The sequence below is a fragment of the Elephantulus edwardii genome, unplaced genomic scaffold (genome assembly GCF_000299155.1).
Source record: "Elephantulus edwardii isolate Elephantulus edwardi_28Jun2011 unplaced genomic scaffold, EleEdw1.0 scaffold00037, whole genome shotgun sequence".
NCBI classification, from domain to species: Eukaryota; Metazoa; Chordata; class Mammalia; order Macroscelidea; family Macroscelididae; genus Elephantulus; species Elephantulus edwardii.
The window spans coordinates 16,890,258-16,907,518 of record NW_006399787.1 but is presented as its reverse complement, the minus strand read 5'-3'; the positions used below and the strand labels follow the sequence as shown (position 1 = coordinate 16,907,518).

At 38.3% G+C, this 17,261-nt stretch overlaps 1 protein-coding gene across 1 annotated transcript in view; it reads right to left on the bottom strand.

The window, feature by feature from the left end:
- SYNJ2BP (synaptojanin 2 binding protein) overlaps positions 1 to 17,261 on the bottom strand; it is a 72,103-nt gene that overhangs the window by 13,191 nt on the left and 41,651 nt on the right. The window contains exon 2 of the mRNA XM_006884731.1: positions 10,934 to 11,070. Coding sequence (XP_006884793.1) covers positions 10,934 to 11,070 — 137 coding nt within the window. The remainder of the gene's footprint in view (positions 1 to 10,933; positions 11,071 to 17,261) is intronic.

The window sequence follows — 17,261 nt, the reverse complement described above, 5'->3', positions numbered from 1 at the left end:
CTTTTCTTTACCCAAGACAAGTAGAGACCAATAGTTGTACCTTAGATGGCTGTTCACTGTTGTGGCTGTTAGATGCTATCCAATCAAGTACAACCCATGGCAATCCTATGAACAATAATCTGAACCCTGTTCTAAACAGTGCCATCCTCATATTCACTAACACACTCAAGCGCATTGCGGCAACCACTGTGTAAATCCACCTGGTTGAGGGTCTTCTTTTCCTCTGCTGACCATCTGCCCTTCTCAGCATCATATCCTTCTCCAAGGAATAGCTGAAGTTGCTGACAGTTTCAATTTTTTCTCCATCTATCATGTTGATCCAATGGTAAAAATCTTTGTTTTCTTGATATCGAGATGTAATACATACTGAAGGCTGTGTTTTTTCACCTACTACAAGTACTTCAAATCCTTTGCACTTTAAGCAAGCAAGGTTGTGTCATCAGCTTAATGCAGTTATTTGAGGAGTTCTTCTCCAATATTGATGCCACATTCTTCTTCATAGAGTACAGCTTCTTGAGTAGTTGGCCCAACATACAGATTCAATAGGTATGGAGACAAGACTACAACCCTGACACACTCCTTTATTTTAAACCCTGTAGTGATGTAGTGTTCCCTTGCTCTGTTTGCACAACAGCCTCTTGGTCTAGGTATATGTTTCTCTCGGATTCCCTTTCTTCTGTTAGTCATAATGTGTTTTGATCCACACGGTCAAATGTCTTTAAATAAATCATAAATAGACATTCTTCTGGTATTCTTTACTTTCAGCCAGGATTCATCCGACATTGGCAATGATATGCCTGGTGCCAAAGCATCTTCTAATTGTTGCTTGAACTTCTGGCAGTTCTCTATCTATGTTCTGTACTAGTTGTTTTGAATGCTCTTCACCAGAATTTTGCTTGCATGTGATACACAGTTTAATAGTTTTGATACTCTGTTGGATCACCTTTCTTGGGAATGGGAACAAATTTGGAGCTCTTCCAATTTTTTTTGTTAGACAGCTGTCCTCCAAATTTCCTGGGATAGACAGGTGAGTGCATCCAGGTCTGCATCTGTTAACGGAAACAAGTCAATTGTTAATCCCATCAATTCCTGGGGCCTTAATTTTTGCCAATGCCTTCAAATGCAGTTTCAACTTCCTTATCATTGGCTCCTGGTCATATAGTACTTCCTGAAATTAGTCAATTCTTTCTGGTACAATGACTCTGTCTTTCCCCCATCTTTTTTTTTTTTTACTACTCCCAGTGCCATTCACTTTATTTTTTTAAGCAAAATTTTTATTTTAGACTGGTTTAGTTACAAAGTTCATATACATTGCTTTCACATTGGATCTTTCCCATTTCCCTTAAGTCACCCTTCCTTCAACTCATCAAATTGTGCAACCCTATGATGATCTCTCTGCCCATCCTTACCCCTCTGCTCCTACCTTCCCCCTCTTAGATCATAATACATGTTTTACTAATTATCCTTCTATTTCTACAATAATGGTCAATACAATATTTGTCGTTATGGCACTGAGTTAGTTCATCTAGCGTAATGTTCTTCAGTCCTTCCCAAGTTAGGCTATTGCTGATATGTGGCATCAAGTCACCTGGGACCCATAGCAACCATATGTACAGTAGCTCTGAACCCTGCCCTGTCCTGAGTCAGTCTCACTAATTCTGACACACCAACCCCCACTGCCCCAGGTACTGTATCAATCCATCTCATCCAGGGTCTTGCTCTACCTCCACCCTTCCGAGAATGATGTCCTTCTCCAAAGACCAGTCTCTCCTGGCCATGTGCCCAAAGTGTGAGATGGAGCTTCAAAATCCTAGCCTCTAAGGAGAAACTTGGTTTCACCCTCTCCAAGACAGACCTATTTGTTTTCTTGGCAGTCCATGGTATGTTCAAAACTTTTCTCCAGCACCACAACTCAAAGGTATTGATTCTTCTTGTCATCCTTAGAGCTTTCTGATGCACAGCAAGTAATTGCAAGGACGATGGCCTGGATTAGGTGCACCTTAGTCTCTACACTTGACATCACACTCTGGAGAGGGCCCTGACAGCAGATTTTTGTAATGCAATTTGTCTTTTTACTTCTTGGCTGCTGGTATTAAGAGTATTGATTGTGGAGCTGAGCAAGCTGTGATTGTTAACAAACCTCAATCTCTTCATCTATTTTGGTGCTGCCAATTGGCCTAGTGTGAGAACCTTTGTCTTCTAGATGTTGCACTTCAATCCATATTGAAGAATACAGTCCTTGACCTTCTGCAGCAAGCACTTCAGATCTTCAGTTAGCAAGGTGTGTCATCTGCATAACACAGGTTGTTGATGAGTCTACCTGAATCCTGATGCCACATTCCTCCTCATAAAGCCTAGCTTGCTGAATGATCTGTTCTGCATATAGATTGAAAAGGTATGGAGACAGGATGCACCCCTTTCCTGATTTTGAACCATGCAGTGTTTCCCTGCTCTGTTCTGAGAACTGCTTCCTGGTCCAAGTATACGTTTCACATAAGCACAATCAAGTGTTCTGGGGTAGTGATTTACAAGATCATTGCTCTTGCATGCTGTGTAGTATTCCATCATGTGAATATACTATAGTCTCACAATCCATTTGATTGTGGTTGGACATGTGGGCAGTTTCCATGTTCTTGGGATGGTGAATAATGCTGCTATCCATACTGGTATACAAATGTCAGTTTGTGTCTCAGTTCTAATTTTCTTGGGATGTATCCCAAGCAGTGGAATAGCTGGGTCATATGGAATTTCTATGATCAGCTTTTCTGTCTCTCCACATCCTCTCCAACATTTATTACTTGCTGTCCTGCCACTGCTCTGCCACTGCTATTTGGTGAGATCTCACTGTGGATTTGCCAGTGATTTTGAACATTTCTTCATATGTCTGTTGGCCATCTGAGTAGTTCCTCTGTGAAAATTCTTTCCATGTCTTTTGCTCATTTTGTAATTGTGTTATTGGTCTTTTTCTTGTGGAGGCACTGTAGGATTCTGTAAACTTTTGATATGAGACGCTTGTCTGAAATGGTATTGCCAATTGCTTTTTTAACCAGTCAGTAGGTTTTCTTTTCACTCTGTTGGAAAATCTTTTGATGCACATAGGGATTTAATCTTTAGAAGGTCCTATTCATCAATTTATCCTCTCCAGATTGTGCATTTCTGACTGTATTTGGCACTCTCTTTATACCATCGACTAGGCCTTCTAAGAGTGATCTCAGTTTATCTCTGACTAACTTTATGGCTTTGGACTTTAATCCCAGTTCTCTTGAATTACCTTGAGTTGATTTTTGTGTATGGTGTGACATGTGCATCCTGTTTAAGCTTTCTGCACGTAGCAGAAATGCCAGCACCATTTGTTGAAGAGGTTGTCATTTCCCCATTTGATAGGTTTTATTTCCTTGTTGAATATCAGTTGAGCATAGATGGCTAGGTCCATTTCTGAGTTCTCAATTCTGTTCCATTGATCTATGTGTCTGCCATTGTACAGTACCATGCTATTTTGGTTACTACTGCTGTGCAGTGGATTTTGAGGTCAGGGAGTGCTGTCTCCCACGTATTGTTTTCAGAAGTGCTTTGCTTATTTGGGGCCTCTTTCCTTTCCAAATGAATTTGACAATTTCCCTTTTGATCTCCTTGAAAAAGAAATTTGGTATTTGGATTGGAATTGTATTTGCTAGGATTGTTATTTTCACTATATTGAGTCTTCCTAGCCATGTACAGGGAACCTTCTCCCATTTCTTTAGGTCATTTATTTTGTCTCGCGGAAATGCACAGTAGTTTTCTTTGTACAGGTATTTTGTGTCTGTAGTTATGTTCACTCCCAAGTATCTCAATTGTGATTGGCTATTTTAATAGTACTGCTTTCTTGGTATCCTTCTCTGAGTTTTCTTTGTTATTGTAGAGGAATTCCACAGATTTTTGGATTTTGATCTTATATCCTACCATTCTATTAAATTAGTCTAATAGCTCCAACAGTTTCGTGGTTTGTTTGGTTTTTTTGTTGTTGTTGAGTCCTTGGAGTTTTCTGTGTACACTATTTTAACATCTATATATAGTGACAGTTTCACTCTATCTATCTATCTATCTATCTATCTATCTATCTATCTATCTATCTTTTCTGATCTGGATACTTTTTATTTCCTTCTCTTGTATTACCCTAGCAAGCACTTTCAATATTGAATAGAAAATACTTAGTCTTTCTCCATTGAAAATGATATTATTTCTTGGTTTTTCATATATATATTCTCCCCCCCCCCCAACTATGTGGAGGAAATTCCCTTCTATTCCAATTTTGCTGAATGTCTTTATCAGGAAGAAGTGTTGAATTTTGTCAAATGCCTTTTCTGCATCAATTGCTAAGATCATATGAGTATTCTTATATGCTTTGTTAATGTGGTGAGTTACGTTCATTGTTTTCCTGTTGAACCAACTTTGCATACCTCTTATGAATCCCACTTGGTAATGATGATTTTTTAAAAATTATTATTCTTATTATTATCATCATCTTTTAGATTCTATTGGCTAGAATTTTGTTAAGGATTTTTGCATCTATATTCATGAGAAATATCGGTCTGTAATTTTCTTTATTGGTAATACCTGTGCCTGGTTTTGGTATTAGGATTATGCTTTCTTCATAAAATGACTCTGAGAGTTTTCCTTCTTTTTCTGTTTTTTCTAAATAATACTTTAAGTTGAATTGGTGATTGATCTTCTCTGAATACTTGGCAGAATTCAGCTGTGAAGACATCTGGTTCAGGACTTATGGGGAAGTCATTTTATGAACTTTTCAATATCTTCTTTTGTGATGGGTTTATTCAAGTGTTCTACATCTGACTGCATCAATGTGGGTAGGGCATGAGTTCAAGGAATTTGTCCATTTCCTCTAAGTTTTTGATACTTTTTGGTCATTCAATATTTAATATAGTATCTTGCAATATATTCCCCTTTCTTTTTTAAATTAATTTTAATGAAAATTTACAAAGACTTTGGATTTCCATTCATTCATTGTTGCATTTTTTCTCCCTGCCCACCCCTCCCCTCTAGTTCATTCTTCTCTTTGAAAAGTAAAAGAAAAATTCTTTCATTGTTATACAATCCCTCCCCCCAAATCCACTCCACTATGCAGCCTTAGTTCTGGACTAATGTAATGACAATAATGCATAATGATATATACCTTTTAAACAGTTCTCTCTCTCATCTGTTTTTAAAATTTTTTTATTGTTAATTTTAATGAAAATTTACAGAGACTTTGGATTTCCATTCATTGTTGCACTTTTCTCCCTGCCTACTCCTCCCCCCAGTACACTCCCCTCTTTGAAAAGTAAAAGAAAAATTCTTTCATTGTTTTACAATCCCTCTCCCCAGGTCCACTCCACTATGTAGCATTCACTCTGGACTCCTGTCATGACAAAATACCTAATCACTTATCCCTTTAAAACAGTTTTCTCCCTTATCTGTTTCGATGCAGTATACATTATTTATCCCATCTTTCTCAGTCTCCCCCTCCCCCCAACCTCTATGTCAGTCCCGTTGCACAACAGTGGCACTATGCAGTATTTGTCCTTTTTGTGACTGAGATAGTTCACTCAGCATAATGTCCTCCAGGGTCATCCGTTTTAAATATTATTTCATGAGTTCCTTGTTTTTCAATGCAGTGTAGTATTCCTGTGTATGAATATACCACAGTTTCTCTATCCATTCGTTTGTTGATGGGCACTTAGGTTGTTTCCAACTCTTTGCTATTGTGAACAAAGCCGCAATAAACATGACTGTGCATGTATCTGCTTGGGTGGCGGTTATGGTTTCTTTGGGGTATATTCAAGTAGTGGAATTGCTGGGTCAAATGGTATTTCTATTTGCAACTTTTTGAGAAAGCACCATACTGCCTTCCATTGTGGCTGCACCATTTTACACACCCACCAACTGTGAATAAGGGTTCCAGTTTCTCCACAATATATTCCCCTTTGGGTATAGCATTTTTTTCAGGGATTAAATTTGTTTTTCCGCCAGCTCTCTGCACTTGCCATTCTAATACTTTGCTTTGTCTTCTAGAATTGCTCTTTGAAATCATCTGTTTAGTTCTTTTACTTTGTCATGTTTTCTCTTTGTTTGAGCTTCTCAACTGTCTAGTGCAATCTCTAGAGTCTCTTCTGACATCCATTTCTATTTTTCTCATTGTTGTTGATTGCCTTCAAGTCAAGCACGACTCACAGTGACGCTATGAACAAAAAGTTAGAAGCTGCTCTATAACTACTGACATTTATCAAAGTTCATAGGGTTTCCGGAGGCATGTTATTTAGCAAGTGGATGCCACTCCCATTTAAAATTGTCTTTTCCTTGTTGAATTATTAATTCTTTATATAGTCTAGATATTAAGTCAGTATTTAATACATGGTTACCAAATACTTTCTTCCCTGTATAGGTGGTCTCTTTACTTTCTTGATAAAGACATTCAATATATTTAAGTCTGCAAGAGTCTAATATATCTACTATTTTTACTATGCTTATCATGCTGATATCATAATTAAGATTCCACTGCCAAAACAAGTTCTTGAAGCACTGACCCTATATTTTCTTTACGTGTTCTTTATGATTTTAGCTCTTGTATTTATGTCGTTGATCCATTTGAGGATAATTTTCATACAGAGTATGAGATATAGACCCAACAACATCATTAATTTCCATGTGGAGAATAAACTGTCCTGAACCACCTGTTAAAGATGACTGTTCCCCCTAATGAATAGACTTTGACATTCTCAACAACTAATTGCTCACAGATTTATCCTTGGACTCTTAACTTTATTGTGTATCTATCATTATATTAGCATCAAACGGTTTTGAATATTATAGCTTTAGAGTACATTTTTAAAACAGGAAGTAAGAGTTTGCCTTTGTTCCTTTTCTTTTTTGAGCTAGTTTTGGCTATCTGGGGCCCAGTGCAAGGCCATATACCATTTGAAGATTGGCTTTTCCATTTTTGAAGAAAATGCTGTTATAATTCTTGGATAACTAGAAATCAATAAGTCACTTTAGATAGTACTGACTTTTTATCAATATATAAGTTTTTCAATCCATGAGCACGGGATGTTTTTGCACTTATTTAGTATCTTCTTTAACGCCTTATAGTAATAGTTTATGGTTTTCAGTGTATAATTCTTGTACCTTCCGGATTTAATTTTTTTCTTAGTTTGTATTCTTCTGTATGCTCATATAAACATAAGTAGTTTCTTAAATCTCCTTTTAGATTGTTTACTGCTGGAGTACAGAAAACAACTAATTTATAAAGAATTAGCAAGTGTGTCTTGAAGAAAGCCCTGCCAGAGTATTCCTCAGAAAAGAAGTTGGAAAGACTGAGTTTCACATACTTTGGATAACTTATCAGGGGTTCCAGGGCCTGAAGGAGGACATAATGCTTGGAAAAAGAGAGTATCGGTGAAAAAGGGACATCTTCAATGAAATGGATTATCACAGAAGCTGCAACGATGGACCTGAGCATAGTAACAACTGTGAGGATAGCAGTGTTTTGTTCTGTTGTATTCAGGATCTCCGTGAGTTGGAACCAACTGACAGCACCTAATAACAAAAACCCAACATACTTAAGTATTTCTTTTTGCTGATGTTACTCATGTAAATGGTACTATGAGTGTAATTTCAAGTTTCAACTGAAAAGAAGAAAAAAGGCACAGGGAAAAAAATAGGCTCAATTAATGGGCACTGACCTTAAATTATATTCCAGATAGTTTATTTTTTTAAAAACTAAGTTCCTGAAATTAAGCAAATTCTTCTTCCTACTTTTACATCAACATTAAAGGGAAAAATTATCTAGTTCCATTTTATTAAGCCCAACAAAAAAGTGAGCTGTGTTATAACTGCGTGATTCAATGAAAAAATAACTTCTTTGATGGCTATTCTGTGCCATCTTTAGTTCTATGCTGTGATATGCTAGAGCTCATCAGTCAGAGCACATTAAAAAAAATATTAACCTTGAGGAGGGACTGTGTATTTAAGGTCACGCCTAAGTGTCCAGTTTGGTTTGGAGGCTGGAGTGGGAAGTGGTTGGATTCTGAAAGGTAGGCTCTGTTGTTTTGGTTGAGGATCGGGTGTGGACTGTTTGATTGGCTGTTTTTCATTTAAGACTCTTGTTTGAGTCAACAGGAACTGGAGGAAGGGCTTTGTATTTAAAAGTTGGTTGGGCCCTTGAGCCTGTGGTTCTCAGGCCTGTGTTATTATATTTCTGAGGAAAATTCTTCCAAGTGGTACAACAGTGGTCTGTCAATTTGCTGTACTGAAGTAACTTGCTATGATGTTGAACCCTGAGTCACTGGCATGTTAAATGCCATAATGGTTACCCATGGTGGACAGTGTTTGGTGGAGCTCCCAGATTAAGACAGGTTTGGAGGCAGGAGTGGCATCCACTTATTAAATAATATGCCTCTGGAAACTCCATGAACTTAGAGAAACGATGATAGTGATAGAACAGGGTTCAGGTCTATTGTTCATAGGGTCTCTATGAGTCATGTTCAACTCGACAGCAATCAACAATGAGCTAATTTAATTAAGGAAATAGTTAATTCAGGAGCTCTATCTCACAATCCTCACCATGCTGCACTGCTAACTAAAAGACCGAGAGTCTTTAAGAGTTTGAATCCACCAGCAATTCCACATGATAAAAATGGACTGTATCCTCCTGTTAAGATTTACTGTCTTATGAACCCCATGGAGGATTCACAGTAGTCAGAAATAACTAGGTTAAAGTGGGTTTTTTGGCTGTTGTTTAATGTAAGTCAGTACTGAAACAATGGCAATGGGATTTGGTTAATAACTCCTTGTTCTGATGATAATGTCTTAATTGGATTTTCAGAGCCAGACTGAGTCTACCTGACGAATTTAGACATCAAATAAAGAAAAGATGGAAATTCTTTTCTTTGTACCTTATCTCTACCTTCATGTATGACTAATAAATGGGGTGGGTAAAGAGACATGTCCAACAGGATGGCAATGAAAAAGTCCAGGAAATGTGACACACATTATCCTTAATCAGCAATGAATTAGAATGTATAAGAAATAATTCAAAGGCAGTAATTTGAAACAAAATTGTATTTTTAAAGTTCTAAAAATGAATCTGTCTTATTAGAAAGTTAAGTTCAAAATGAGGTCTTTGAAACTGATACTGAATTTTGTTATTTTTTTTAAAAAAAAAAACCCTCAGTCTGTACTTTATTCATTGGCATTTCCCGACCTAGTCCTTCTTCTCTATTAGTTTCATAGGAGACAGGAAAGGGCAGTTTCCCCCCTCTTTAGACTTTCCACTTGTGTTGTCTCCGGATCAGTAAGGGTTTTTGTCATTAGAACTCTAACCCCAGTTCAAAATTATCCCTTTATTTCAGTCTAGCCCTGTGCAGCCAGCCCTAACTTCCTCCTGGGTAGCATCCTCTTGGCACTTCTCCAGTTTTTTGTATTAACTGTCTTTTAATAAGCTATTTTCAACTAACTTGTAAGGTAAATAAAGAAAACAGTCCATAGAGGGATTATCTCCAAGCTACACAGGGAACAGAAATGACAACTACAGCTAGGATTATAGTTTGCATTTTAATGGTTTTTAAACATTCATATTTTGCCTGTATTCTGATTTATTCCAGGTTTATTTTAATTCATTTTAAAACCACATATTTATGAGCCAATGTCTGTGAGTCCAAGTCAACTTTCCTGGGTTTTTTGGGATTCGTAACTTGACCACTGGTAAACATACATTGAGTGCCTCCTACAGTGTAAAAAGAAAAACAAAGATTCCTGCTCTTAAAGTGTTTTCTGGAAAAAGAAATAAATAAAATGAATTGTTACCTATGATGTTTTATTCAAGATGTTGTTGTGTCCTGTCAAGTCAGAACCTATAGCTGACCCTCCACTGGGTTTTCAGAGGCAGGAAACTGAACGGAAGGAGACTGTCCCTCTTTCTCCCACTGGTAGAGCTGAACTGTGTGCCCTCAGATTAGCCCAGCTCCTTATAACTAGACCACCAGAGCTCTCTTATATTAACATCAGTTCCTCTAAAATTAGAGAGGTTAACAGGGTAAAATGGGTAATGTGGTCAGGGATCAAAATTAGACTGCATTGCAATTTTCATCCTACTTAGGGATCCTGCTTTGTCTCTTTAAAAGTTAAATACAACACAACTATAAAGGCAGATCATCCCCCTAAAAACCCCCACACATTTAGTATTTTAGTCAAAAAAAGGGAGGTAATAAAATATGATGCAGTCATGTACTGCTGAATAGGAACCGACATTAGCTGCTCCTCTATTAAGTTTTCAGAAGTGGTAAATTGCATGGGAGTAGACTGCCCATCTTACCCACAGAACAACTGGTGAATTCAAATAGCATACTTTTGGACTGGCAGTAAAATTCCTTACTACTAAGCCATCAGCGTTCACTATATAATAGAAACATAATGTTGTGTTTGCCTCAAGTTGGAGCTGACCCTCCAAAGGGTTTTCAGAGGTAATAAACTGCACAGGAGGAGAATGCCCATCCTTCTCCCATGGAGCTGCTGGTGGATTAGAACCACTAGCCTTTCAAATTGCAGTGCAGGTTCTTACCACTAGGCCACCAGAGTTCCCTAACAGAAATATAACAGAAGGGCAAAAAAACCTGTGTGCTTTAAGTCCCTTTTCCCTAGACCAGTTCTTCACACCTCCTTCTTTCATTTAACTTCACATTCGAGGTAAATGTGCCTTGTCTGTCAAATGAGGGTAGTATTATCCTCCATGTCCATTCGTAGGGCTAGAAAAATGACTGATTTCTGTCCTGCAAAACTCAGTTCTACAATATGAATATTACAATTTTTTTTAAAGGCAGGAATATTCTCATATAAGGAGCTAAGGGTAGAACCTATGTCTCAGGAGCAAGAAACAGGGAAGGAGGCCAAGGCCAGTTCTCACCGAGAGGATCTTATCACCCTCCTGGAGCCGCCCATCCAGGGCTGCTGCCCCATTCTCTTTGATGCGGCTGACGTAGATGCCACTGTCATTGGAGATATACTGCTGATCTGTCCCACCGACGATGTTGAAGCCCAGCCCTGAGAAAATCATGGAGGAATTGTGAAGGAGACAGAAGTGAGGAATAAAGAAAGGAACTAAAGAATATATGAGAGTGAGGGAAGGCCTAGTGGGAAAGGGAGGTTTTTTAGGGAGAGGATAGCAATAAATCAATGACTATGACCTGGTGAACAGTCAAGCTCAGTGAACACCACCAACACAGGGAACATGTGCATCTAAAATTGCTCATTCAGATCAGAAAGGACAAAGAAAAAATATACAGTGATTAATATTGCTGGATACATCATATTTAACAGGTCTCAGTAAAAGAATAATGGTATTTTAAAAAGGTCTATAATTTATATTTAATTTTGATGACAGAAGACCTAATTTCTCAAGTTCCTGGTAGTAACACAATTAACTTTGTGACAAGAAGTTATGCTTTTAACCAATTGCCAAATAAACTGTTCCTAATTTAGTGGTTTTTTTTAGGTTTTCCCTCTATGAGGTGGATTGATTCAGTGACTGGGGTAATCGGGATGGGTGTGTCAGAGGCAATGAGATTGCACAGGATAGAGCAGGGTTTAGGGCTGTTGTACATAGGGTCGCTATGAGTTGCAAACGACTCAATGGCACATAACAACAACAACAAAAACAATTTAGTGGGGTTTCCTAACCACGCCTCCTTCTCCAGATTTTTCTTCTCAAGTTTCTGGAGAATTTGGGTATACATTCTTGTGGAAGAAATGAGCTTGAGATATTGTTTACATTTTCTGAGGAAGTGGGAGGGGGTGGCCTGGGTAGTGGTGCAAGTGTTAACAGAAAACCTAAGAACACTGGGATACTGTGGTAGGTAACTAGATAATAACAGCCACATTATGAATGTACTAAATCACCAAATTCACTCCACTTTCCTTTTTTACCTCAAGTATTGTTGTTGTCATTATTAGGGGCCGTTGAGTCATGTACAACTCATAATGACCCTATGAACAAAAGATCTGAACTCTGTTCTATCCTGTGTCATCCTCACACTTCCCGATACACAAGAGCCCATTACAGCAGTCACTGTGCCAATCCACCTGGTTGAGGGTCTTCTTCTCTTTCACAACCCTCCACCCTTCCCAGCATCATGCCCTTTCTAAAGAAGAGCCCATCCTAGCAATATGCCCAAAGCATATAAGGCAAAGCCTCATCATTCTTGCTTCCAAAGAGCACTCCGGTTGTACCCTCTCCAAGCATTTTTGTTTATTCTCTTGGCCGTCCAAGTGCTTTTCTCCAGCACCACAACTCCAAGGCATCAATTCTACTTCTGTTGTCCTTATTCATTATCCAGCACTCAGATGCTTAGCAAGTAATCAGAAAGACTATAGCCTGAATCAGACACACCTTAGTCTTCAAACTTACATCATTATTCCTTAATAATTTGAAGGTCCCTAACTGCAGATTTTCCCAGTGCAGTACATTCTCCTTATTTCCAGACTGCTGGTATCAAAGATGTTAATTGTGGATTCAAGGATAAACAGTCACATATTTTTCGGCAGAGGTGTTGTCAAGTTTTATTCACTGTAGAACACTAACTAGAAAACTACTATTTTTATAGATCAATTGCTAAATTTGGAGAAACACTTGAATTTAAAGAAATAGCTATTTGAAAAAGACTTCACTCATGAATAAAAAGATAAAAAGAACTTGCCCACTACAGCTACTGACAGAATTCAGTGTCAAGAGTGGAATAAGAAAGCAGATAGTTTACAAACAATTAAGAATCAAAAGAGAAATGTATGGGCCTTCTAAAAAGTTATCACCACTTGTTAAGATAAAAATTTATACCTGAAGTTTAAAGGATAAACAGGAGCATGAGCAAATAAATCTATGATTTAAGGAGACACATGATCAAAGAGAAGTAGCAGAAGACATGTCATTGAAATATTACAATTCATTATGAGCTTATAGACTGAGACAAACTAAGAAACAGTACTGGTCGTCTGCTTTTGAACTATCAGATCCCTTAAACCCTTATGAATAACATCAGAGCACTGTACCACATAGTGTTGGAAGATGAGCCCATCAGGTTGGAAGGCACTTAAAGAGCTGCCTCCTCAGTCTCATTGCCATGAAGTCTGAAATGACTCACAGCTGGCCTTCCAGTAATTTTTCTACAGGATACAAATGTCATGGAAGGAGATTATCTATCTCCTGTGGAACCATTGGTGGATGTGAACCATCAGAGAGGAGTCACCTGTGAATTAGCAGTGCCACTCTCTACAGACACCAGAGCTCCCATCTTTAAAGTACAGACTATCTTAACGACAAGAATGGAGTAAAGCTTCCCCCTAATGATAGATCTTCGTTTGCTGATGTAGTAGGACTCAAAATGAGGAAGAGACAGCTGGAAATAGGTATTAGTTATCACAAAGTATGAATCCAGGAAAACTTGGCATTGTGAAAAGTGAAAGAGAATGCATAAAGATCAGTCTCTTAGACATTAATGAACAGAGATGGACTGGTACTGGCCATTTAAATCAATCATATGATCTACTACACTTGTTATTGCTGTTGTTATTTGCCATCGAGTCTCTTGAGACTCATAGCGACCCCTATGTACAAGAGCCCTAAACGCTGTTCTATCCTGTGCCAACCTAGCCATCTCAAACGCACTCATTCCCACCTCTCCAGTCACAGAATCGATCCATCTCATTGAAGGTGTTCCTCTCCTGTGCCGTCCCTCCACTCTGCCAAACATGATGTTCCTCTCCAAGGACTGGTCCCTCCTTGCAACATGCCCAAAGTATGTCAGACGAAGCTTCAGAATCCTTAACTCCAAGGAGCATTCCAGCTTCCATTCCAGCTTCAAGCATTCCAGGTATATTCAACATTCTTCTCCAGCACCACAGCAATGGTAAACTGAAGAGCACACGTGTTGCATCGACATAAAAAATAACATTTCAAGATTGTTCCTGAAGTTCAATGCTATTAGTAACAGGATAATTACTGCTGTGGAAGTGGCATATTGCTGAGTTAGAACCAACTCATAGCTGACCCTCCAAAGGGTTTTCAGGGGCAGTAAATACTCAGCAAGAGACTGCTTGCCCATTTTTCTCTGAAATGACTCAAGGCTAACCCTTCAGCAGATTTTCCGATTGCATATCTTTCGCCTGCAGAGCAGCTATTGGGTTCAAATTGCACATCTTTGTACTGGCATTGCAATCTTTACCACTAAGGCACCAGAGTTCCCTGATCATTAATTATGCAAATATATGTTCAATAGGACAATATCTATTTCTTTATCTAAGGAAGACATGTTAATTCAAATATATGCACCGACTATTAAAGCCAAAATTAAGATATATTGATCAAGATGCATTACTAACTGGTAACTGGAGTGCAAAAAGTAGAAACAGAGGAGGATTGGTTACTGGAAAACACAGCCTTGGTGACAGACTGGAGAACACATGATCGAATTTTGTACAAAGATTTATTCACTGAAAAACATTAAAAAAAAAAAGCTTAAGAGGCTACTACTGTATAAATGAACCTCACTTGATTGAATATATAAGAGCCGAAATGATTGCATCTGTGGAAAGAGATGGTGGAAAGTTCAATAGCAGCCATCAAAATAAAGCCAGAGGCTACTATAGAACAGATAATGAGGCATTGTTGTTCTTGTTGTTATGGACCACTGAGTCAGAACTGACCTTCCAGTGGGTTTTCAGAGGCAGTAAATAGCACGGGAGTTGACTGCTTTATCTTTCTCCCAGGGAACAGGTGGGGGATTCAAACCATGTACATTTGGGTTGGCAGCACAATTCCTTACTACTAAGCCACCAGAGTTCCCTGACCATCAATTACGCATATACTGAAGCTAAAGAAAAAGAAAATAAATTGATAAAAACCAAACAAAGACCACAAGTTTATTCTACTTAGATTTAAAAATCAAATTCCAGAAGAGATGTGATGTATTGAACACAAGGTCATTCATAATCTATGAAGAAGGAAAAAAGGCATCAAAAACAGAAAAGAAAGAAAAGACCAACATGGATGTCAGAAGAGACTCTGAAACTTGCTTGTGAACACAGAAAAGCCAACACAAATAGAAAAAAAACAAGGATGAACCAAAGCTGAACAAAAGACTCTAAGGGACAGCTGCAGAAGACAAAGACAAATGTTATCAGAAAATGTGAAAAAAGCTGGAGTTAGAAAACCAAGAGGAGAGTATGCTCAGTATTTATTAAGCTCAAAGTACTGGAGAAGGAAAAACTATTCAAAGCCTTGCACTGTAATACTGAAAGATTTACTGGCACAGGAAGTACAGAGAGATGGAAGGAACAGATACTAAAAATAACGGGTTGAAAAAAAAAATAAAATAATTCAGTTTAAAGACGTAGTTTAAAGATGACAGTTTAAAGACTAAGGTGTGCCTGATTCAAGCCATAGAAGTTTTCACTGCTTTCTATACATCTGAAAGGTGGAAAACGGTGAAGATGATCCAGGAAAACTGAATGTCTTTGAATTGTGGTGCTGGAGAATAATATTAAATACAGCATGGTCTGTCAAAAGAACAAACAATTCTGTGCGAAAGGAAGTACAACCAGAGTGCTCCTTAAAAGAGGTATTGTGATACTCTATTTCACTTCTTTGGACATATTTTCCAGAGAAACCAGTCGTTGGAGAGAGACACATCATTCTGGAAAAGGTAGAAGGTCAACAAAAGAGGAAGACCCTAAAAAAGATGGAGTGACAGTGATAACCAACAACCAGAGCCAAAGAAGAAGAAATAGATGATTTCTACCAACTCTTACAGTCGGAGTTAGAACATGAAATCAAGATGCACTGATAATAATGGGGGACTGGAATGCAAAAGTTGGGAACAGAGAAGAAGACTCAGTAGTTGGAAAACATGTGCTTGGTGACAGAAATGAAGCTGGAGATAGAATGATTGAATTTTGTACAATCAATGACTTATTCATTGCAAATCCGTTTTATAAAAAACATAAACGCAGGTTATACACATGAATTTCACCTGATCGGTTGCATAGGAATCAGATTGATTACATCTGCGGAAAAAAACACTGGAGAAGCTCAATATCTGCCGTGAAGACTAGGCCAGGATCTGATTGTGGAACAGACCACCAACTACTCATATGCAAGTTCAAGCTGAAACTGAGGAAAATTAAACCGAATCCACAGGAGTGAAAATATGACTTTGATTTCATCCCATCTGAATTTCAGAATCATCTCAGGAACAGGTTTGAGGCCTTGAACACTAATGAGCAAAGACCAGATGAGTTGTGGGAGGATGTCGAATGTATCATCCAGGAAGACTGCAAATGGTCATTACAAAGACAGAAGAGGAAGAAAAGACCAAAACGGATGTCTGAAGATTGCACTGGAACGCAGAGAAGCCAAAGCACAAGGAAGAATTCAAGATACTAAAGAACTGAACAGAAGATTCCAAAAGGCAGCATGGAATGACAAAGCAAAATATTACAATGAAATGTGCGAGGAGCTAGAGTCGGAAAATCAAAAGGGCCGAACTTGTTCAGCATTTCTTAAGCTCAAGGAACTGAAGAACAAATTCAAACCTAGAGTTGCTATAATCAAGGATACTTTAGGCAGAATATTGAATGATCCAGGAAGTATTAAAAGAAGATGGAAAGAATATACTGAGTCATTGTATCAAAAGGAATTGGCAGATAAAGAAGAATTAAATAACATTTCAGCAAGAGCCTATGGTGATGAAGGAAAAAGTTCAGGCTGCTTTGAAGGAAACAGCAAAAAATAAGGCCCCAGGAATAGATGGCATACTAATTGACATATTTCAGCTAACAGATGCTGCCGTGGCTGTGCTCACCAAGCTGTGCCAAGAAATCTGGAGAACAACCACATGGGCAACTAACTGGAAGAGATCTATATTTGTTCCCATTCCAAAGAAGGGTGACCAAACAGTGTGTGGAAACTACAGAACAATATCATTGATTTCACATGCAAGCAAGATTCTACTGAAGATTATTCAAAAATGACTGGAACACCACATCAGCAGAGAATTACCAGAAGTCCAGGCAGGGTTTAGAAGGGGGCGTGGTACTAGGGATATTGTAGCTGATGTTAGATGGCTCTTAGATGAAAGCAGGGAATACCAGAAGAATGTCTATCTGTGTTTCACTGATTATGCAAAGGCGTTTGACTCTGTGGATCATAACAAACTGTGGCTGACTCTGAGAAGAATGGGAAT